Source organism: Vanellus vanellus (genome assembly GCF_965231255.1).
Source record: "Vanellus vanellus genome assembly, chromosome: Z".
In the NCBI taxonomy this organism is placed as follows: Eukaryota; Metazoa; Chordata; class Aves; order Charadriiformes; family Charadriidae; genus Vanellus; species Vanellus vanellus.
The window spans coordinates 73,578,307-73,603,662 of NC_138908.1; the positions used below are offsets into that span (position 1 = coordinate 73,578,307).

Consider the following 25,356-nt stretch of genomic DNA (forward strand, 5'->3'; position numbering starts at 1 on the left):
CCAGGTTCAGGTTTTGGCCATAAATTTTGTATGCCTCATTCTTAAAAGTATGAACAGAAGCATCAACTCAGCAGCAAAACATAGTTTTTAGTGGAGATAAAAAATTGTTTGTCATGAGCCTTTCAGTATTTTCAGTCACTTAAGGTAAACTGACTATATGATGCATGAACAATTAATCTGGAGAGACAAAAGTTGTAGATAGGACCATTTTCTTTGGTTTCTATTCAGAGATAAGGACATGCTGTTAGGAACCTTCACACTTGGAGATATATTCACATAAACATGTACATGCACATTTGTTTGAATTAGCTTTTTTTTTTTTGACACTCACATCTTTCCTCTCTTCCACAGGTAGCCCAGTTTTACAAGGCCCATGGCTCTGGCAAAGATTACAGGAGTTATATCATAATTAATACAATGATTCAGCTGCTTTCAGCTATTTACAGATGTTTTCTCCCATACATATACAGGGCAAACACACATATGCTATACAGGGCTCCACCATCACAGCTCCTCACCTACGAGCACCCCCTTGGATGCAAAGCAGGATCTCCACTGTTGCATACCATTTTGTCACACAAAACCAAGGTTGATATGATGCTGAATATGCTGCACGGCAGCAGCTCCTGCCAGATCGATAACAAGTTGCACCATTTACTGGAAAGCAAGCAAGTGCAACTACACGGCACGGTACCAAGGTAAGGAGATGTATAGTTCAGCTTGATGCTATTAGTTCTGAAAGCAGAGAGGCTGGAAGAAAAGAGCTGTTTTAAGATAACAACAGTAACAAAGACAAAAGCCTGGAGACATGTAAAGGGTATGCCAAACCATATGTCTGGGTTGAGAAAGATGAAAATGGTGAGAAAGAGAGCATGTTCCCAGTCCAGTATGGCGAGGAGAGCCTAACAGTTCAATGACAGCCTTCATTTCTGCTTGGAAGCAAGGACCATGGCTCTGACAACCTCCGAATTAGGTTATTTTCCTGTTCTTTTCAGGTCACAGCTATATTTAAATCATACATTACGCACGTGGGATAATGTCATGGTTATTTGGAATAAACTCCATGAGATTCAGGTTAGAAATAACTCCTTAAATATAACTTGCAGCTGGAAAAGCCATTTCCACACTGCCATCTCAGTTCCTCAGCCCTCTCTAATTAGGTTTATACAATTGCATCTTACTCCCTAAGGGGTTAATTCAGACCATTTTATCCTCATAAGGCAGAATGTTGTCCATAATTAACTATTAAACCACTATTCCATTGTCTTCAATGGGAGCCATAACAACAGAAACCTACTTAAACAAGTAGTGTTCCAGGTATTTTATTGTATTAGAAGGCAGTCAAATTTTATCAAAATCAGAACATGAGACTCAACCCATTGACATGCGGTGAATTCGGTATTATTACAGTCCTGGTCTTATTCAATAAAATGCCCAGATGAGCTAAGAAAGATGACAGACCGGAAGAATAAATAAAGGCAACAGTGAACGGATGGTCTACACAGCACAGCCCCACACAAGCCCTCCAGATATCACCCTTTTCTACCTCTCACACCTTTCTGCAATAACTGGGGCAATGCTCTCCCATAAAAATCCCACAAAATTAACCAGCATAATATTTTCCTCATAAGAGAACAAGAGAATACAGTGGTGGGCTTTTGTTTTTGCTATTCAACAGCAACTGACAACTTTCTCCCTAAAGTAAAACATAGAATTATATGAACTTGAAATCTAATGAATTGTCTTTCCACCCTTTAATACACGATTACATAATTTAAACATGAAATGCCCCTTGTAGACAAACGCTAGGAAAACATTAAAGTTGTTCATACCCAGCTTCTACTCATACACATTTCTGATTAGTTTTTCCTCTATGACTTGTTCCTCAGCTTTCAATTAGTAATGACGCCCTGTCAGGACATCTTGTTGCCTTCTTTAATGAATAAATAAATAAATAAATAAATAATTTATTGGGTTACAAGTCTCACATCTCAACTGATAACTGGGCATATTTTACCATGTAGACTAGCAATCCCGATTCAAATTTGTCTTCTAAAAATGTCTTTTAAAAGTAGGTCCATTGAAGACAGCATTAAACAGCCATAATGTATCCCTAACAATCTCTAAAGACTTCCCCTAGCAGCCACAGAAAGAGAATACCAATACAAATTAAAATCTGTGTGCAAATATAACGTATTTGTTTAACTGGCTTCTTTACATGCAAAGATCTTTTGGTATTATGCAAACAAACACACAGGAGAAGGATCTTCCAAGGCATTAGTGACGATCTCAGACTATCTTTGTTAAATTACTGTTGCTGAGTAATTTAGAAGTGTAAACAGTCATTCTGAACTGGTCACTATTAACACAAAGCTGAAAATGCAGAGACACCTGAAAGGATTGTGCTTAGCCTGCAAAGAACAAACCCTAAAATTGTCATCCTCGTTAAAATACATTGGCAAAAACTGAAAAATCAGATTTACAGGTTCTCTTCTGTCTGGTCACTGCAAGGAACCAAACGCAGCTTGTAACACGTGCACTCACTGCAATATTGCGGTGTCTGCACAGTGAACCACGATCCAGACCAGGGGCTGCTCAAACAGCTCTTTGGCCGTCATCACCTTCTCTGACAGCTCTTCAGCTCCAGGGAGGGGGCGGGATGACATGGTGCGCGGCCAGCACCTCTGTCTCACAAGAGGATTAAACATCCCCAACGTCCCCCCTCGCCTGATGTGGGGTGTATCCATCAGGCTGTTACCCTGTGAAAGCAAAGCGGGCTTTCTGCTTGTGTTAAAAGATTAGGATGGAAGAACGAGAGCCCTTTTTCCAAATCTGTAGCCAGGAGTAATGTGTGCAAGCTCTAGCAAGCGCTAAACAAGGAACTATCTCCAGAAGGGCTTAAAAAATAATGAAAAACAAATAACACTTTAGAAAATTCTCCTAAAAAAAGCCATGTTACCCTTCAGTGTCAACGACAGGCTGACGCAGTTCTGATGATTTTCAAAACCGATTGACTAACATCACCCAGAAATGCTACTGCAGGGGTAAACCCACCTTCTTGGATCTACAGCCAAGACCCCCAGCAACAGGCACATTGCCATAGAAGCAGAAAAAACTGATATAAAGAAGAAACCATTATCTTCCAACATTTGAGTTCTGGGAAATTTATCTCAGGCTATGTTCCACATGGTTCGTCTCCCAAGGAAAACATCATCACCTCACAATTACCCTCTTGGCGTAGATACACAAGAAAGGCGGCTCAGTTTGCAGTCTTAAAAAGGGGGTAAAAAGATGAAGTGAGAAACTTTACACTCATAACGCTTCCTATTTACTCTGTAGGGAGACGGATCATTCTTTCCATGAAAAAGATTATGAGTAGACCATAAAGTAGGAAATTAAAAAACAGAATACTCTATGTCTTGCTTGCATTTCAGTAATTGCTTGCTCTACAAATGTTCTGCTCTTTTTTGGCAGTTAGTATTCTATTATTAGGAGACCATGGATCATAATGCCTTCTAATTGTCTCTATCGGTTATGTGTATTTTCCTACTGTTGTACAGAATTTAAAAGAGTGAAAAATAAAAACTTGAGAGTATGCTCCATCATCTACATCAGTGATATTTCATGCATGTGTGCTTTAGCTGCAATGATATATACTTTTCTCTAATAAATAATTTTCATTGAAATAAAAGAAAAAGCACTGGCACAACTGAGCACAATTTACCCATCTAATGTTAAAATATGGAGAGTTCCATGTAAACAAAAAGGTTTACATGAAAAGAGATCCATTATCGTTTCCCATTTGGAACACTACCAATTTAGTAAAGATTGTATTAGTTGGTCTGTTTGGCAAAAGGCAGACAATAACCTCGTAAGTTACATGACAGAGAAAAAAATATTTAACAGCACTGAGACTTGCATATCTATATAAGACTGATTTTTGCTCTTATGAAAATATTTCAATTCACATGTTCTTTCGTATTATACATTTTCTTTTGCAATTTAGATATTATTTATATATCTTTTCTATTATTTCAGTTCTAGCCATATAAGAAAATTTTATTTAGTAAACTAGAACTACACTATCAAGACACAGTATCAACAGCCTCAACGGTATCAAAGAAACTGCCTTTACACTCTCTAATTTTAAGTGGAGAAAGAAAAGGGCTAGTAGTCAGGGTTGTGGCTCTATAGGTTCAGAGTCTGCAGATAAAATACCACGCTCTCAACTGCTGTCATAGACAGACTATCCATTAGCCAACATCCCCATTGAGTTAGAGAGGAATACCAGCACTGCGAATCCTACCCAGTAACGAACTGACAGCCAGCGCAGCTCCCGGGTACAAAGGGAATGCGTCCTCTCTGGGGAACGGGGCTGAGCAACCCTCTGCTCTGATGAAGCTAGAGAGCTCATCTTCTACCATAGCTAAGTTGAGCAAGGAGCGCTCTTAGATTTTGTAATTCAAACTGCAAGCAAACAGCATGGGTGTTTTTTCCCTCTGGATTACAGAAGAGGAGCTGGTCAGCACGTGTCAAACACCCGTGACAACAGCTTCATCTGGTAGGGAAGCCTGCAGAAGAAAGAAGACGCGGTAAACCTCACAGTGGTGTCTGAGATACAGCCCAGCACAAAATGGGAGTCAGCTGTGTAAGATGTACATACGCAAGCAAGTATCTGCACACTAAACAACAACCAGTTTGCGTATTTACTTTGTCCTGTTAGGGAACGCTTTCTAGGGGAAAAAAAAATAAAATAAAAAAATGTGCCTAACCGCTCAGGTTTTGATATGTCTCACCGATCCACACAACCTGCCTCCAGCCATAGACTTTATGTGGGAGGACACAAATTCACTGATTTATACATAAGACGCAGACTTTGTGCCAATAAGGGAAGGTGGGGCTCTCCTACATCTTCTTTCCCCTGGAGTTATTTAACAAATTTCCTCCCCTTACTCCCTATGAGCTAGACAACTCATATTTGTTTGATGGATCTGTAATAGGCAATAAAAAAGTGCGTCACACTTTAAGCTAATTTACTTTAAAAATGCCACTCAACCTGCACTGGTATGCTTATTTGCAGTACTTCACTAATTGACACAACTTTATAGGGCCTAGAAAATATATTTTAAATTATCTCCTTGGAGGACAAGATTTAAAACTAAATAAAAAGGAAGAAAAAAAAAATTATGACACCTCCCATTTTCATGGGACCATTAATTAAAAAGTAAGTTAAACTGTATAATGCCACCATTGACAGGAAAACTCCACGTCTTGTAGACACAGTCCTGTTAAAATAAAATAAAATTAACAATCCAATCAAAAAAGATACGTTTTCATCCAACACTACCAAGTACCCACCTAACTCATCATCTCTCTTTTCCCACACAATTCCCTAGTCGGTGATCAAAAGGAGCGACAAAAAACCTTGACTTTCACCCGGATGTAGGGGAAAGAATAAGTGGTTTGATTTTCTACGGGAGACAGAAGTCCCTCTCTACACAAAATACCTACCTATGCATTTTTGTACTGTTGGCAACAAGCAGAACAACAAGTAGAGGACACCTAGTGGTGATCTGTGATAATTAGGGTTGGTAGCGTGGAAGCGCAGATGAAGTTGTTAATGCAGGACCTGATTTGGCAAAGCTCTTACCCACTTACTTCATTTTTAAGCACTTTAGTAAGACTTAGCATTCAAGCAAGATTGTATTTATGAGCTTTTCTGGATCAGCATTACTGTGATTATTAGAAATAAACCAGTAAAAATTAGAATAAGACACGTCTGTGTGATATGCTCAGAAATATCTTTCATTAAACACCTGAGCTTTAGCAAACAGCTAGAATGGATATCAACACTCGCGCAGGTTCCTGAACTTTGAAAAGATCTGGCGAATTGAAAACCAGATTTCAGTACAAGTCAAACCAAAACAAGACATGGCTGCAATTTACAATTATCACGTATTTTACTAGATGATTTTTTCCAAAACATAACCTTTCTTGCACATCTTGCAATAAACATTCAGTCATTTTAAAACTGGTTTTAAATTTACGTAATCAGACATCTCAGAACAATAAAGACCTAGAGTACAGTTTTAGAAGTGCCACTTCTATTTACTCATACATCTACTAGGTCTTGTCCTGTGATTAGAACAGCTGTAAGCAAAGGTATTAAATTCTGATTTTTAAGCAGCTTTTGGAAAATATAAATTTTAAATTTATATCATAGACAAATGTAAAGCAAAACAGCCTATCATTTGACATGTAATAAAATATTTATTCCTAATTGTTAATATCTTTTCTTTTTAATTGTTCTGCTATCTATGAGCATATTTAACTAAGAATAACTTACTAGTTGCATGCAAACCTATGTAAAACATTCAGGAATTAGAATAAGAATTAGGTCCAGTATGTCTCGTTCGTTATTTTTAGGAATCTATGCCAAACAAAACCAACTCCAAAACAAACCCACTGTCAGAAATTACAGCAAAAGTATAATTTCTGCAATCACCAATGTAAATAACATTTTTTTTCTTGCATGTTTTAGTATATAATTTTGTTTAAATAAGTATATGATCTATTTGTCAACATCTGAGTTCTAAAGGACTGGGATATTAGATACCATAGCCAAAAAGCAGTTTTAGGACAATGTGAATTTGCAAATTCAGTAAATTAATTCCTATCGGCATATCTCCTGTCCCTTTGTTAAAGTGTTTCTTCCCATTTCCACTGAGTCATTCACTTGGATAAGCTAGTAACATCAGACTGATACGAATATATCAATCAGATTTCAGATACATTGCACCACAGGCTATGACTCTGTTCCCTCATAACAGTTAAGGATAAAGCTTCTGCAATGCATACGTTATTTACCTCAATATTGTTCTACGTGTCTATTATCAGCTTGATCTTCTTTTCATTTATTTAAATGATATGGAAATAAATGAAGAAAAGGAACTGTGTTTCACCAGTATCATATAAAAATCTTTCAAATTTTTGCCTACCTATCTTAAAGTTCAGGATACTGAACTGATACTGATACAGTCCAGGTATGTGATACTAAAAAAGAAAAAGCTCAATTTCAATCTGCCTTTTCTGGTGGAGGACATATAAATAACTCAGTGGGATTAGCAGCCTTATTATACAACCTGCATCAATCAGTTTTCCATGAAGTATCCTCTTGGCAGCTTATGAAGAATGAGTTTTCTGGATGTCCTCTCAATATTTTTGACATAACGCTCATTACTCTGGATCCAAATACATAGTATTTCAAATTTATCTGCACCACAGTTAAAACCAACGTGTCAGCTCATGTGCAAAAAGTATTAAATCCTTTTAACCGTGCACAAACAGGCTCCAGTTTTGTGTCATAAAAATTAGTTAACGGTTGCTCCCTGTTGTGCATGTGCAAACACACACAATACAGGAAAGATTAACATCAGCAGCAAAAGGGTCACTGACTACCCCTACGGGATCATCCAAATATCGCTTCCTAATTCAGCACAGTTCATCCATACCAGTTCTTTTGTTTTAAGACTTTACAATGCTATAACACACAAATTCTCCAAAGTGGTAATAGATCACCATGCAGAACAGGCACACAAACTACATCCAATGTAATAATAATCCAAAGTAATAATCAACCACTGAGATAACAAAAGTCAGATAGGAAAATCCATGACTGCCTTCATTTCTGGTATCTGTAAAATGATAAACAACAAAAAAAGAAAGAACATTTTTTTCTTGTGCACATTTAATTTTGGGATTTATCAGAACCCGATTCAGTCTACATTTATCACTGTTCTCACAGTCATGAGAAATCTTTTTTAAAAGCTGCCAAAGAGCTTCTTGCTGCTTTATTGCAGGCTCAACCTCCCCTCCCCCCCCCCAAAAAAAAATCCTTCAGACCCTCTTTCACCTGCCTGAGAACATCCAGGGAGCACTATAATGTGTTATCATACACAAAAGATGGACTCCACTTATATTTCAATACTTGTCAAATTAAATATCATACAATAATTATTTAACAAGTTTTACTAGTGGAATCAAAGGTGAGGTTGCAATCAAGCAGTCATTAGCTAAAGATTAAATGGACCAAACACCAACTATTGCTGGTTTGGACCACATCCTCTGGTCACTTCTAGTCCCACTTAGTGGCCAATTCAACTATTTTTCATTTAGAAAACCTGATTTATCTTTGACAACAGACAGAAGGAAAAAAAAAAAAACCACGGTATTCATTTCTCTGCTTAGTAGGGCTTTATAGCAGCAAGCTATTAACTCAAACTGCCAGAAAGTAATGTCATTGAATGCATTTCAGAAGGTTGTCTCTGTAAAGCACAGATGAGAGAAACGCACAGCTTTATGGTAGAACTGCAAAATATGCTTAATCATTTGCCTTAGTTAAATTGAGTACAAAACTGCAGTGCTCTATTTCTGTGTCACAAACATAGTTACACTGCATTACAGGGAGGCAAAAAGAAGTAGAATGTAAAAAATACAGTAACAAAAATAATGACTTATCTCAGGAGCTTTTTGAGAAACAACTATAAATCTATTAGACTTTTATACTTAGTATCATCCAGCATCATGCCATTTTTAAATATAATTTGACTTTGTTTGTGACATGGCTTCCCATTCAGGTTTCTGTTAAACCAGAAAGTGAATATAATACTGGAAATAACCAGCATAAAAAGCACCAGAAACGGTACCAAATCATCCTTCAAAATTCATTTAATTAAATAAATCTTTATCAAAGTAGGTAAATAAATTTATGCAAATCAATTTTAATAGTGCTTCCATGAAAATACTTTACAAAATAATTCTCATTACACTTGCTGAAAGAAAGGTTTAGAAAACAGCAGTTATTTTTCCCATGTTTTTCGCACTCCCTTTTAAAATATACTATGATATTTAGAACTACAGAAATGGGGACAGGCAAGAAATAAAATGACTTAATCATGGTGGTATGTGCCAAAGCATCAAACATTTCCTAGCCATGAGGATGCCAAATTACGGAATGCCATAATTTCCTGGAAAGGTCACCATGCCAAATTAGCAGGCAGCATAAGAGCACATCTGGAAATAGTGGAGTTGACAGTTTAGAAGGCAATGACTCAAAATTTGAACTACCTATTTTTTTATAAAGAAGGTCAGTATTCAATATATTCAGCCTACATACAGCCTTCAAACAATGAGCATTCTGGGAAATCTGCCCAATTATAAATGGTTTCAATTTCTCCTGAAAAAGAAAAATATGAACAGGTATTTTAAGTTCTCTGTGATTACAAGACTATTAACTTCATAAGTTTAAGTGCTAGTCACCAAACTCAAATGTATTTTCAGGTGGTTGCTAAAATTTCTAATATTCTTAATAGGAGCCCATCCATGCTTGTTGTGTTGATCGTCCCAAACATATTTTTGGTCTCTGTTAGCAGAGAGAAGATGGTTGCTCTGTGGTGGTTTGTTGTTTTTTTTTTGAAAAGTCTTTTCTACAAGCACCTGTATGTACTTACACTAATTGGTGAGTAAAAGCTCTTTTTTCCACTCTGGTTCCAGTGCAGCTCTCCAGAAAGATCTGACTAGTTTTCTGTAGGAATAATATCTTAGCGAATGATGTTATAACTGTGTAAATCTTACCTCTTCCCACTGGTGTATGTATCTAATCAGTCTTGAAAGGCGTAATAAACGTAACAGGCTGAGGATTTTTGTAAATCTCACAATACGAAGTGCTCTTGCTGTCTTGTAAACCTCTGAATCCATTCCTTTTTCTACAATGAGAAAGATATAATCCACTGGTATTGATGAGATGAAGTCAACCACAAACCAGCTTTTTAAGTAATTCATCTTAATGATTTTAGGGTCCAGTATTATTTCAGAGCTGTCTTCATTTACAGTCCCAGTTCTAAAATTCATGATCAAGTCCAATAGAAAAACAGTGTCTGATGCCACATTGAAAATAATCCATGGTGTTGTTGTTTGCTCTGTGAAGAATGTGATTCCAACTGGTATAATGACAAGGTTTCCAACCATCATTATCAGCATGATTAAATCCCAGTAAAACCTTAAAAAAAAAGGAAGAAACAGAATGGTTGATGAACTGTGGTAAAACACACTTAGAAAAAGGGTCTCGATCATGCTGCCAACTTCACCTCAAGATGCTTAAACATTTTGGAAATGCTAAGAAAACTATCATTGTTTTAACTCATTCAATATATTCACAGTCAGTAGAGAAGACAAAGTAATTAATACATTCCATTATGTACCTTCCTCCTCAAGAATATGCATCTAGGATAAAGACAGTACCACGGCTTATCACTCCATGGCATATCTGAAAGTTGTGCAAGTGTGGTACTCAGTAGACTTCTCCAGAGTCCTGTCAGAACCCATTAGTAGGTTTATATAACTAAACCTGAAGTCTGGTGCCAATCAGAAGTGCTTTAGCAACGCAATATTTTTTTAAGGCTTCTATCCAAATGGAAACACAAATATCTAGCAGACAACATATTAAATGTAAGTACCTCTTTGCAAATGTACTCATACCATTACAGTGCTGGAATAAAATTACAGGAAGATAAAAAAAGCACTGAAACAAAAAATAGAAACAAAAATTAGATAACATCAAAACCTTCATCCACTTTTACAACCTGAATTGAACTTTCATGCATTTTTACAAACTCGTAGTCTATCTTCTTTCAGAGCTAGCTAAGAAGCCTGGACAATAATAGCTGCAACTTGCACGGCATAAAATGGGTACTGCATTTCCCCATTTTGCTGCAGAAGTATCTAAAGGCTCTAATACTGTTAGAATGCTGCTAACAGTGCTTGATGCAGATGGCAGAGAGCCAGACTCATAACTTCAGTATCCATTATAGAAATGGTGAGTAAACCCACCCGTTACACAGAATATACATCTATCCTGATGGAAGATTTCCAGGGGATGGTAGTATATACTCAACAGATTTTTAAAAAATTATGATAACTCGTAGATATTAAATTGTCACAGAAAGTTATTCTTTTCCAATAAAAGAACAGAAACTGACCTTGAGAAAGCCTGAACCCAACACATGACCTCTTGTTCTGCTTGAGAACACCATCTATTCAACTAAAGGTGATTTGGAGAGGCACAGAAACCAGTCAACAACAGCTCCCCATGGACTTATTAGACTTTCTAAAAGACTAGAGGCAGAAATGTCTCCACAACCAACTATCTCCCTGCTCCAGCCCTCCGTCGCAGTTGGGCCCTGCTCAGTGGACATGTGATAGACATGCCACCAGCACACCGCTCCAGCACTGACTTCCAGGCCACTTCCATCATACTAGCACCAGCCTCCTGGCATGCAACAAACACGCTCATCTTGGTAAAGTTTCATGGCAATCAACAATAATAATAGTTGTACTGGCCATAAAACATTTCAGAACCACGAGTTTAGTTTTTGCTAGACTTGCACAGACTATGTGGATTACATTAGATTTCGGAGACTGATTCTTGTATTCGCCACATGAACCCAGTTTATAAATTCCCTTTTTTTCGTGTTTATCCATGAAAATACTTCTTTTAAAAATTGCTGATCTGAGAATATAAATAATTAACTGTAACTGTAAAACACACTAAAGGAAGAGTAGCATAGGATTGAGAGTAGCATGAGAATTCCCAGTTTTAAAATTCTTTATTCCAAGATAAATTTACAGAGATCAAGCTTGACTATCATTTGAGAGAGTAGCTGGCAAAGTACATTTAACTGGTACTCAGAAATTACATGAAATAGACTTTACAAGTAATTCCCTGTGTACCACAATGTGATTTATGTCTTACACATTTTCAATCTTACAATAAATGTGACTGCTAAGTGCTATAAATATTCAGTTTTGTCCAGACTGTATTCATTTTTGCTTGGCATGTGATGGTATTCACCATATCCGTACCAGATCTGACAAAAACTTGCCGATTTATCTTTTTAAATTCAGGAAATAGGCTTCTTGCTGTGCTAGATTAATTTTCAATAATCTAGAATGACCATAGAGTTACTGAATGCCTTCTTTAATTCGGTGTCCAGCGAAGGGCAACTAAGATGATTAAGGGCTTGGAGCACCTCCCTTATGAGGAAAGGCTGAGAGAGCTGGGACTCTTTAGCCTGGAGAAGAGAAGGCTGAGGGGAGACCTTATTATGGCGTACAAGTATCTAAAGGGTGGGTTGAAGGAGGATGGAGCCAGGCTCTTTTCAATGGTTCCCAGTGACAGGACGAGGGGCAATGGGCACATGTTGGAACACAGAAAGTTCTGTTCAAATACACGGAAAAACTTCTTTACGGTTCAGGTGACAGAGCACTGGCACAGGCTGCCCAGGGAGGTTGTGGAGTCCCCTTCCCTGGAGATTTTCAAGACCCGCCTGGATGCAGTCCTGAGTAATGTGCTCTGGGCAATCCTGCTTTAGCAGGGGAGTTGGGCTAGATGATCTCTAGAGGTCCCTTCCAACTCTGAAACTCCGTGATTCCATGATTCAGAAGAAACCACTAAATTCACGTATCACTGCTGCTATTTTCTACAGGTACGATTACCACAAACACTTTTACAATGCTATCGACTGAAATATTTCACAAAGATGTTCTGTGGGAGTAAATGTGTCCAAGGAATCCTGAAAATGAGTGGTAAACAACTAGGAAATAATCACAAGAGGCGTACTTGTATCTGTGGCTCACTCCTAAACAAAGCATTGCTTCATTTCAGATTGACCTTTACAATTCACCGGCAATGGGAGCAGTTATGCAACGAAGGCTAACCAAAGCCGCACAGCAACCAGCCACCCAGCCAACATAAAATATACAGAACCAGGTGTTTTTATCCTACAGTAATCCGCAGCTTAAAGGATCTTTATGTGCTGTTATGATGCAAAACACACTGGAATTCCTGGTGTTCAATGTCAGCAAAAGCAGTAGCGTTAGGGTTTCAGTCATAAAGTAAGATTGAATGCTAAGGACTATGAGATTGTACCAGTTTTGTAGTTTGATTTTAGCCCACAATATAGTATAAGCTGATTAGTTAGTAAGCAAAATTCTTATTATATTATGATTTATTTTTCATTTAGAAATGAATCAGACATTGTCTTTTAGGAAGATGTTTCCAAATTCTACTCTGTTGGCCATGTTACAGGATATTTTTCTTTCAGGTGAGAAAAACCAGATGTAACTCCCTCTATTGCCCTTCTGTGACCTGTGCAGAGAAAGTAATACAATGCGTTCCTTGCCTACCAGTTCAGAACATCCTAGCATTCATGTAACCAAGAGCGAGCTGAAAAGCTTCACGAGACAGTGCAAGGAGCTGCTATTGAGACACTGAGGTAGCCCTTTGTTTCAAACTATTTGTAGCATTATTTATTTATTTTTGCGACTCCCCTTCCCCCATTGAGGATGGTTATAATTTTAAAACTTACAGAGTTCCAGATTTGTATGTTACTATAAAATGTTGACAAAAAGCAAGGAAGAGATAGGCCTATGACAGAAAATTGAGGAAAAAAAATAAAAGCTTGCGGGTAGTAAGCTCTTTCAGAGCTCGTAATTAGAAGCAAGAACTGACCTTAGCCCCATAGCAAACAGCTATAGAGCTTACTGCTCCTCTGAAGCTAACTTAGTACCGCTACTGCTCGTTGCCATTAACTGAAGGTACAGAGGTCAGCACCACACCACACTGAACTATTTCTGAAACTTTTTAAATGCTTCTAAATGACTCAGAGGTTTAATATCTCGAGGTGAAAAAAGTCTTCAAGTATTAAAAAAGTATTAAAAAACAGTTTTAGGACATATTTTTTATAATTTTTAGATAATTATTTTATACAGGAATAAAAAAATCCATCATGCTAATGATTACTTTGGTGTTCTCAAATAAAACTAGTTGGATTCAGCCATCTTTATAGTGATCTTTTCACTCTTAATTTATCTACTGTACTTTTAAAACTTACAGTAATAACACTGTGGTTTTTACAGCTCTGGAACATGGTGCTGAAGCTTTGGTGGTTTATTTATTGCCACAGGCTATCTTGGACAGGATGAACAGTCTGTTCAAAATGAGTGCCTACCCAAGCAGCGATAAAAAACTACTTAGTATTAATTAATCAATGTTTGTGCTAAGCTTTATAACGTAAGGCACTATGAATTCTCACAGGCATTTTTTTTTCCACTTTATATATCCAACCCAAAGAAAAGTGAGTCTTAAAGGAGCAAATTTCAGCTCTAAAAGTTAGTTAATTTCCTGCATAATTTGCTGTATAGACAACTGTGTAAAAAGTCATTCCGATTTGCTTTTTGCTATTTCCCTACAGTACACCTAGACTGACCCAGCAAAAGTTATTGTAGTCTCACAAACCACACAGCGGAGTGAACGGCATCTCTAAGGCACTGGGTGCTGTGAATTAAGGTGACAGAGCAGTCAGGGATTTGCTAAGTTTTCTGAGTTTCCAGAAAGATCATAAAAGTCTGATTATTTAATCAAAAAGAGCAAAACGTATCAGTAAAACTTCATGAAATTCAATCACAAATACTTACCATCCATGTTATAAAGTGGAAGGTCTTTGCGAAAGATATCCATTCAAATCGTTTGTAAAATATCTTTTAAACCAAACCTGATGCATCTGAGACATGATTTCATGCTACACAGAGAATCAAGAACTGTAACAAATGTTCGCAAAGCTCCTCTTTAGTTAAATATTTTGATTGACTAGCAGATGCTCAGTGAAATGAACACTGACTTTTTTTATCTCACCTTCAAACACAGCTTTATTTCTTTTGCTTTCATGGATCATCGGTTCACCTAACAGAGAAATCAATGTGCTATACAAAACAAAACAATCTTAGTAGAAATAACAGTAATTTAAAACTTTATTACAGCATACTGTAACAAGCACTAAACTTGGTATTATCCATGTCAGAATTTGATTCTTATAGGACATGCCATCTTACTCTTGCTGTGAAACTATATTAGTCTTTTCGTAACAGAGATCAAAACGTCTGCGACTTGCAGATAATCACTGGGATGTGTTGAAAAGGACAGGAGAATGAAGAAGGAAGGGTTTTCTTCAGGGGATGCAAATTCTTTTCATGATTGCACAGGTGTCTGTTGAAAACTTTCTGAAAAATCCTCACCGTTTTTTTTTTTTTCACAACCTGAAAGTGAGGATATCCCCTTCTGCCCAGCTATCCATTTTCATTCTGCCCATCTGTCTCTCTCTTACACATACACACACTTAGAGGAAAGCATGCTTCTTCTGGGAAAAAAAAGGCATACAAATTAAATTTGAAAATCCTCTATTTTAACAAGCAATATTGTGTTCAACGCCGTCCATGGAACAAGTTCTGTTTAAATGTTGCAAATCTCTTGTGGAGTGCTTCCAAGATTTTGGCTCATGATTTTGGCTCATGATTTCTTAATTTTACAATTTCCAAACTTAGAATTTACTGTAACCTACCTGTGATCACATTAATACAAATGTATTAAAATGACTAGTGAAGTTTCACTTTGTATTGGCCAGTTTTATGCTAGCAAACAGGTTACTTGTGCAGTTGTGTTGTCCTGTATAGATGAAACCTTCCTCATCTGAATGTACTTAATTTTGCAAAGCTTTAGGAAGACTAAAGGTCAGGTTTGGTTTTTCACTTTGTTTTTAACAGATAAACAGTTCTCCTGAAATTGTTGATTTTTATATTCGTTTTTCTCCTTTATTTCCACTCTGACAGCTTTTAGCTTATGTTAAGTAAAAACAAACAAGGAATCTTGCAAGGCTGAAACAGAGTCCCTTTGGTGGCTCACCCCTTTTGGTTGTAAAGCACACACTACAGCGGTGTAGTACAATCTCCTACACTTCAAGTGCTGAGGTTGAAGGGCAGAAATATTATAAAGTAGAAGGCTCTCACACTTTCTCGGGTGAAAATTTTATCAATATTTGCTCTTCTTCTTTAATTAAAGCCTAATGAACTTTCACTGACTTAGCTAGGTAACCTGCTGAGGCAGGAGAAAGGCTTTCTCTACCCGCCTAAGACTGATCAGTCTGGGATGAGGCAGAGGCTGACGTTCTGAAAACTCCGTTTCCCTGCCCAAATTATGAGCAGTGGTGGACCCGGGAATCTTCCAGCTTAATGGTTTCATTCTGATTCAGACTAAAAGTGATTAAAAAATAAAATAATAATGAAGTTTTCAGACCACCAGAAATCTTTACTCAATTTCAGTCTAATACTCAAGTCTTTCACTTCAAGGTTAGCCATATATACCTAGAGATCCAATTTTTGTGCCTTGCTGTTATTTTTTAAATATTGATGCAACTTCCTACCTGGGAGCAGAAAAGGAATTCAAAGACAGATTAATAAAATTCGGCAATACTGAGTCTTCTTGTTTACATAGCCATAGAACAAATCTAAAAATTACAAACTTGCACAATTTCAAAAGGATTTCACGAGTTTTATCAGGTAGCTAAACACACTTAGCAGTGGAGATTTTCAATTTGTTGCTCAGTTGTGATTCTATGCACAAGGCAGATGACTAGATAAATGCGGCTCTCAGGGGACCTGATCAGAGCCCAGTGGAGCCAACGAACACCAATTTACTACTTTCAAAAGGCTTTGGTTACAGCGTTTGGTCAGGTTTAAAGCTTGAGTGCTTCAAAGGCTTGATTACTAGAAAGGAAAATCACAGTATTGTCCATGGAAAGTGACTATAAAATTAACTAATTAACATTACACTAATACATATGTATGTGTATTTTCCGTAAATTCAACTAACATTTAAGCAGTGGACATTTAATCACAAGATTTTTAATTCTTGGTAAGCATGCAGTAGCTTCTGTCTAAAGTTTTTATAGTATTTTATATGAATTAACAAATTAAGTCTCAGATTTCTGAGAAATAAAGGTACAGGAGTAATGCTGCCCTCATTGCATGCAGGATGGGAGGAAGAAGAGGACAGAGAAATTTATATAATATGGCGATATTATTTAATGATGATTCTCTTTGGTTTTAGCCAATAATCCCCTACCACCAGTGCTTGAATACATCTATGTTTGCAGTTGCTTTTCCTCTAGAGAAACTTATTAAACTACAGTAGAAAGAATTAAAGCCTGACTTCCACTTAACCTTGGGCAGGAACAGTGCACCACTGCCATTGGAGCTCTGATACTGCTTTTGCACTCCTCTCATCTTTACACAGTTCCTCCTTTCATCTTTACACAGTTCCTCCTTTCTTCAGCCCCATTCCTCGGTGAAAAAGCAGGGTGGTGCTCCTGTCCGGATAGCTACCAGCTAGGAATAAAGTGCTGATGAAGAGTCAGGACTCACAAATGAGTTTTCTCCTGGAAAAATCTGAATCTGTCTACGCTGATCTGTATGCTGATCACAACAGATATATTTCAGATCATCAAGACGGCTTCTGCATTGACACATGTCACAGTACAAGTTACGTATTTTCCTCAAATTTACACTCCCCTTTCAAACTGTTAGACTGTAGCCTCTCAGTATAAGGCAACATTTTGTGTAGGGACTCCAACTGATTGTTTCAGTTTCATATCACCAGCCCTTAAACCAACTGCAAATTCTGATTCTTTAAGTGTCAGCAAATTTCTGTAGTGGATTACTGTTCAATACACATTCACATTCTCAAATTAGAAATGACCACTTTACAGGCATGAGGAAAAAGTTTGAGAGAGACAGATCTAAAAATATTTCAGCTGCAAAATAATCTCATATCTCATGTTGGAACACTTGCATTAATTAAGAATCTTGTAGTGACAGTAATCTTAAGAGTGCCATTTAGAAACATGACATTTAGGATGCCTCCATACTAAGTAAAAAATCAGAGGCTTAAATTGGGAGAAGCCTTCTGTAATTCTTCTCAACAAAGCACCATATAAAAAGGAAAGCAACTTAACCCACACCTGTCTCATGGTTTGGGCCGGACTGGCCACTGAGGCAAAACAACAGATGCTCTCCCCCAAATCTCTCTCCAAGGAAAGGGAGGAGAGAGACAAAGAGACTTATAAGTTTAGAAGGAACTAAATTACTTTAATAACAAAATATTAATAAGAAACTAATAAAAAGGAAACAATGAAATATATACAAAACCAGATCAAGCTCCCAGGATGACAATTGCATCCCCAGCTGGCACTGGGGCAGTCCCAGACTGGACCCAGTGACAGACAGGAACCGCATCCGGATCTGCATTCAGGAATGCACGGATTGGGATCAAAGACAGACGATCAGAGTCCTTCTGGGGCACCAGCCACTGAAGCAAGAGGGCTGACCCCTTTGATCACTCAGTTTTTACACTGAGCATGAGGCAGATCAATCATCATAGAATGGTTTAGGTTGGAAAGGACCTTAAAGATCATGGAGTTCCAACCCCCCTGCCATAGGCAGGGACACCTCCCACTAGACCAGGTTGCCCAAGGCCACATCCAGCCTGGCCTTGAACGCCTCCAGGGATGGGGCCTCAGCAACCTCTCTGGGTAACCTGTTCCAGTGCCTTACCACCCTCAGAGTGAAAAACTTCTTCCTAATGTTTAATCTGAACCTGTCCTCTTCCAGTTTAAAGCCATTCCCCCTCGTCCTATCACTACATGCCCAAGTAAATGTCCTTCCCCAGCTCTCCTGTAGGCCCTCTTTAGGCACTGGAAGGCCACAATAAAATCTCCCCGGAGCCTTCTCTTCTCCAGGCTGAACAGACCCGACTCTTTCAGTCTCTCCTCATAGGAGAGGTGCTCCACCGCTCGGATCATCCTCGTGGCTCTCCTCTGGACACGTTCCAGCAGGTCCATGTCCTTCTTATGTCGGGGACTCCAGGGCTGGATGCAGTACTCCAGGTGGGGTCTCACAAGAGTGGAGTAGAGGGGCAGAATCACCTCCTTTGAAATGGGATGGAATGCCCTGTGGGTCAGTTTTGGGTCACCTGTCCTGTCCACTTCTCCCCCCTGGTGGTATCCCTCTACACTTTTCAGGTTCTGACCATCCAATGGGGCGAGTAATAAAGTTCTCTGCCCTTGGGTGTTATAGCAATAAGCATAAGCAGGAGCCTCTACGCACACCATGCCTGGGCATCAGCTATAAACACAGGTGTCATCGCTCTGTGAGCGAACAGTGTCTGCACAATATGCTGTTAATTTCAATAGCTGCAAAGTAAAACTACTGAACAGAAAATCGGTTGTCTTACCTTAAACCAGGACAACCACCTTGCAAAACCAAGAAAGCCAGACAATATCACCTAATATTCTTCTTTAACAGATTTTTTTTTATTTTAATCAGTTCAATCTCCCAATTATCAGTGTAATCTTTAAAGTTTACACTAATGGGGCAAAGTCCATTTTCTCGGCTTATCTTCAGAAAAGGAGATGATGGGGAAGACATTGCTCAGTAGCTATTGATAGATCTCAGTCATCAGGTTTGGTGAGGAGACTGGCCTGTCTCACCAAATGAGTTTGGACAATTAGTTTTTTGAGATGAATACCTCTGACAAAAAAACAAGACTAGGACCATCAACTTGGTTCATGTAAGACATGGAGATTTCTGGTATTTGACATATATACTAATACTAACAATTTCATTCTGATAATCAGAGTACAATACATTCAGACAATCAGCTTCAAACACGAATTTTCATTTACTAGAATTTGGTGTATCATTTCTTGAAAAAGTTCACTGAAGGCAGGGCTGGGCACTATGTTTAAACTTTAAAAAAAAGAGGTAGTCTTCAAATTCATGAATGGAAAAATCAAAGACGTGAAAAAGAACTATAGATAGGTATAAAACAAGTTGATGGATCATACACGCAGGCTTTGTACTCCCACATCATGAGTGAAATCAAATTTACGACTGAATATTTTTTGGCTCCAAAGCCTAAGTTTCCTCAAATATAAAAAGTTCACAGGTTTCAACCTTTCAAAATAAGTGGAAGTACTGTTTGATGAATCGGTAAATTGTTTTATTGTAATCCCAGAATATCACATGTTGCAGTAAATAATTTGCTTCAAAAGGTAATTAAATATAATTAAAACGTTTATGTATTTAAAAATATGTTAATGACTTGTGTTTGTTCATTAATGGCTTATTGTGACAATAACATGAGAAACTGATGAATTTGTTGTCAAATAAAAATTATATTTTTCTTCATTTTTACTTACACTTTGATGAAAAGGCTTTAAAATGTATTTCAGACACTTTTTAGAAAAGCAAAGGAAAAAGAAAGTTCAATTTCACAACTGAGCAACATAATAAGTAACTATGGTCAGGTCACGTGCATCCCCTTTTGCAAAACAGCTCAGTACCGAGAGCTCTCACCAACTCCTAAGAAAATCCATTTGACTTTCCTCAGCTACCTGCAGGTAGCTGACCCCAGGATCTCCCACCTCTTGGAAATCCATTACCCACAAGCCCTACTGTGTCTCCCGAAGTGAGGTACACTACTGACGTGTTCTCTTTCTCTAAACAAATACAACCCAGAGCAGGAACCAAAACCTTCTTCCCAGGGAAGGCAACCGCTAGACTGGAGAGGCATTGTCACTTTTTTGCTCCATCAAAGCAGAACAACTCTGAGAGGTGATATTGTATTGAAAGTATCCATGCCAGAAGTGCTGTGCATAGTAAATGTACAGGTTCAAATCATCTCCGGCAGAGGACGGAAATTACTCTGCATTTCCAACATCAAGGTTGAACAGTTTTGATTCCTGAGCCGATACAGGAAACATTCAGGTACACGCTGAAATATACACCCTGAAAATTCTATTAGTATGATTACTGAATTGTTATTTTATTATTTTTATTAACTGAATTCATTGTATCAATTTATCTAAAAATCAACTAATTTAAAATACAATGTGCACAACACAAAATATTTTAAGAAATGAAAGAAGTAGTCTTGCACAAGCTTGCTTATACCTTTCCCCGTGTGTATTTATTATGAACCCCTTTTTACAGGGTGATGCACCTTGGCAGCTCTGCACTAACCAGCAGGCAGGCATGAGGATGCTCAGCTAGGAAGTTCAACATTCAGTTTTACCATTATCTTTCAAAACATAATTTTATACTTTATACAGAACACCTATCCCTACCAGAAATAAAATGCAGCTCTTGCAGGTTTCTCCTTCCACCAGCCACATTCAGAAATCCCCATTTTTTTTCATTATTCCACTTGTATCCACATCTATCTGCTAGCCATTTGCCTTCCACAGCATTTAAGCATATGCAGTGTAATTTTAACATTTCTTTAAAATTTTCCGATTTACATACTGCACATTTGAGTCTTACCATCCTTTTGACAGGATAGCTCTCTGCCTGCATTGCCAAAACAAATCAGCTAATTATGCAGCTAGACAGAGCAGTGATCAGATAGACCTGATATTCACCTGTTTAAAACAAAAAGGAAAACCCAGAAAAGCAAACAAAGCAAACAAGAAAGAGAATACATGATGTTCAAAGACGTTCTAGTTACTGGCCTAAGTAACCATAATCGTGTTAGTTTTACCTCTGCTCTTCTCCTCATCTCTTCATGCTATTTACCCTCTAACGCTCCAGCAAGCTCCATGCAAGCAGGCCTGAGCAAAACCTCCTGTACTGCCATGGTGAGCAGCTCAGCGAAGGGTGGAGAATTGGATTACAAACCAAGCGGCTGCCTCTGACATCTTATGAACATTGGTCAGTGTAATCGATGCAATTACTGAATGGCCCTTTTGCAATTTAATTCAATATAAGGGAACAAAGAAGTTTTTTTCAATGAAATCCCTTCGGTTATTCTTAAAAGAGCAAACAATCAAATGCCTTCAAAAAAACCCAAAACAAAACAACAAAACAACCTACATATGCTTATTTATTAAATGGCTTTTTGATCTGCAAAACAGGAGATAACTTGCAATGTAAAGCACTCCAAGAGATTGCCTTTACATGCAATGAGGACTTTTCTCCTTTCAGTACACCTTTGCCAGCAGCAGTACTGCAGGTCATATCCATCGCTTGGTTGTAATTAAAAAAAGAGGTTCCATTACATTTTGTCACAGGTATACACAACATTGAAATAGATGATCAAGATCCATTTCTAAAAACAATATGTATTACATTTACAAACTATGTGTTGAAAGTATTTATTGAATTATGGCAGATTATTGGCTTGAAATACGTCTGTTAATTATTTTGTTTTACTTTAGTCACATGAAATGGTTGTTGAGCCACTGGAAGATATTTGTTACCAATATATAGATTAATTTAAAATTCTATTCTATCTTCATTGAGATAGTCCATCCAAAGTAGAACTGTTACACAAAATATGTATATTAGATAAAGGTTTTTTCCTCCACAGTTGCCTTTAAAAAAAAAAAATAGAGGAAGTCACTTTAAGCTTCGGAAAAACATGTCAGTTTTCAGCTTGAAAAATAAAAGATTGATAAAGATACTAAGATCTGAAAATTTATTCAAACTTAACCACAGGCTTTTTTATATGCTTCACCTATAAATATTTATCAGAAAAAAATATAAAAGGGAATTATTTAATAATCTAGTTCTCCACTTCATATTTTGGTAGAGTGTTTTGTTTTTCACAGCTGACTTTGAAGTTTCTCGGTACAAAATTTCTCTTTCTACGATCTTCAGGCATTCAAACGAAGTAGTTCATAGTCCTTAACAATGGCACAGCCCTCGTGCTGCTCTCGAGATCAGCCACACAGTACAGGTTAAGGGTGACAGGGGAAAGTGTTTGCCTGCAAGTAAAGTTGCCTATAATCGTAGCCACTGATAAGCGGCTCTAAAATAAGCACTCAAAGAAACTTTGGTCAGGGACCTATGACCTGAGCTATAAACAACAGCCAAAATACCAAGGAAGCTATTTACTCCCATACAGACAGATGACTGTTGCTTTCATACAGCAAAACAAAAAGAGCTTCCCTTTACTGTGGTGAATAAAACGCCAGATGTCCATCTTTATCTTCCATCCATATTCACTCAAAATGAAGTTGCCTAAATATAATAAACAGGTTTCTGGCTTTCAGCAAATGAAAACATTTCACTTTGGAGACCTCAGAAGAGGTTTTAGCCACAAGCCAATACTCCTCAGAAAGACAAAATTTAATTTAGCCAAATATTTATGTTTCATTTTCAGAGGACAGTGAGTTATGAACTATTCAAACACGTTTAAGCTAAAGATGTGTAATAATTAGAACAGCCAAATAGATGTTAATAATTCATCGGTGGAGAACAGCAAGAAATTGCGTGAAAAAAATGATTAATAGAACTTCTCATCATAATCTTAGAAAAGATATTGATCCGTAAACTGCAAATCAAAATCTATAATATGGCAGAAATGGAACATGGAGCATACTCAAATTATTCTGATATATTAGTTTTGCAAATGCACAGCACCCATGGGCGGCATTTTTTAAAAATCAGTTTTACCATTTACGGCTCCTTATGGCTAGAATTCTGAAAGATATTCAGCCACAGAGTCCAGATGCTTAAAAGTATCTAGGTCCCTAGCTCGTTCTGAAATCCAAAGATAGATAGGCTTCTGACTTCCATCTCGGCTCTTCCTCTAACATCCTATAGATTTGCACACTCTGTGCAGAGCACTGGGTAAAGCTGACGTTTTCAAAGCCATTCCAGAAATTGAAAAGTTTGTACTGGAAACATGAAACAAAGTTAAATACCATATTCCATTTGCTCATTTTGCCAATGGCATAAAATCAGTATGCACATTCAATGTTAAGATGAGTTGCTACTCAGTGACACTTAATGGGCTTACAAGTCAGTAGCCCCAGCAGGAACATCTGCTGCCATTTTATGCGCATTGATGGTACCTGCGTTCCTGGGCTATAACGCTAGCTCTCTTTCCCTGAAGCAAGTCTGAACTCTGTCACACTGTGAGGAACAAGTGTGGGAGTGGAAGTTCACTGCAGCTCTCCCATCCCTTCCACAGAAAGATAAATTTGGTCTAGCTCGTGGAGAATGTAAAAGTCAGTTGCAGCTCAGAAATGATAGAAACAACCACGGTCACATCGAGCAATGTTCGTGCAGTCCTGGGAAATGAGGAGGGTGGTGGTGGAAATTGCTGAATAACACTGACAGGTTGCATAATACTGAAGGACTATTCCTCAGACCTGTCTTAACCAGAATCATCTCTTGACAAAAGAAAATTAGCCTGCATGTGAACGACAGAGCACAGCATACAGCGAGACTACCAGAAAACCTACCTTTAGGAAACAGGAACAGAGGACAGTTTAAAAGGAAGCAAGAAATTTTAAACTCGTAGCTAATACATTTAAATAGCAAACTAAAACCAAAGACATTTAATTGGATTTGGTCACCATTTATGTCGTATTTAGTTTACATCTAGCTAAGTAATATGCATATGAAATAATACAATTATTAGGTCCTGGATTTAATTTATTTCAACATCAAAAACCTTGAAATTGTTTTTAGATTTCTTCTTCCATTTCAGAGAGATCATTCGTCATAATAAATTCACTACTTCAAAAAATACACAATAAGAACACGTACAGAACCTACTCAACATTTCAATATCCAGCAGTACATCTCTGCATATAATATTCAACTCCAAGTTTCAAAAAACACCTCTAAGTTAGTAAAAACATGTATTTCAGATATTTGCTGACAGAATGCATGCAATTAAAAGTCAATTTTGGTCATGTGGGCACCTAAATTAGGTTACTTATCTCTCACTTGTCCCACACATGCAACGTCTATTGCTTAATAAGCCATTGGATTTCAGACATTTTCGATTTTGACCCTTTTTAAATGCTCCGTTAGATTGCCTACCATCTGGCAGCGCTTACTCTTCATACCACACTCCCTTTGCATTATAGAAGTGTGTTTCTTATAATTATACCTTTAATGTGATAGATGTATGCAGCACTAGAATTTCCAAGATGGCAATAAATGGGCTGAGGGGACAATTTTGGCAAAGTATCTTGTTACAAGGTCTATGGTAACAGCATGTTCAAATGCATCAGGTTGCAATTCTCAACAGAAAGCTGCCAACCTGGCCAAGTCATGGGGAAAAGAAAATGTGCATACAATTGTATTTTTTTACAAACTCCAAGACAGTATGAAGAATACCTAGGCTAACTTCTCCCTGCTAGTTTGAACAAACAGCTTGGTACCTCCCAGCTAACAGATTCCATAAGAATGGAAAACTACATAACAGAGCTAACAAATTAAAAAAAAAATAAAAATCAATGCATCATTTCCATTTATGTAAAGGAATTCATTATATCTTCAGGAAGAGATGTAGGAGGGAGAAGGAAAAACAGAATGAGGGAAAAGTTGTTTCCAAGAAAAAAATCTGTTAAGGACTACATCACCATGCTCTTGCTAACTTTCAGATGAGAACTG

The 25,356-nt window shown here is 37.6% G+C and overlaps 1 protein-coding gene across 1 annotated transcript in view; it reads right to left on the reverse strand.

Moving 5' to 3' along the window:
• The window catches only part of HCN1 (hyperpolarization activated cyclic nucleotide gated potassium channel 1), a gene marked incomplete at both ends in the record, with an annotated part of 202,572 nt that overhangs the window by 167,005 nt on the left and 10,211 nt on the right, over positions 1-25,356 (reverse strand). Inside the window, one exon of the mRNA XM_082497157.1 lies at positions 9,634-10,057. Within this exon, the coding sequence (XP_082353283.1) occupies positions 9,634-10,057 (424 nt within the window). The remainder of the gene's footprint in view (positions 1-9,633; positions 10,058-25,356) is intronic.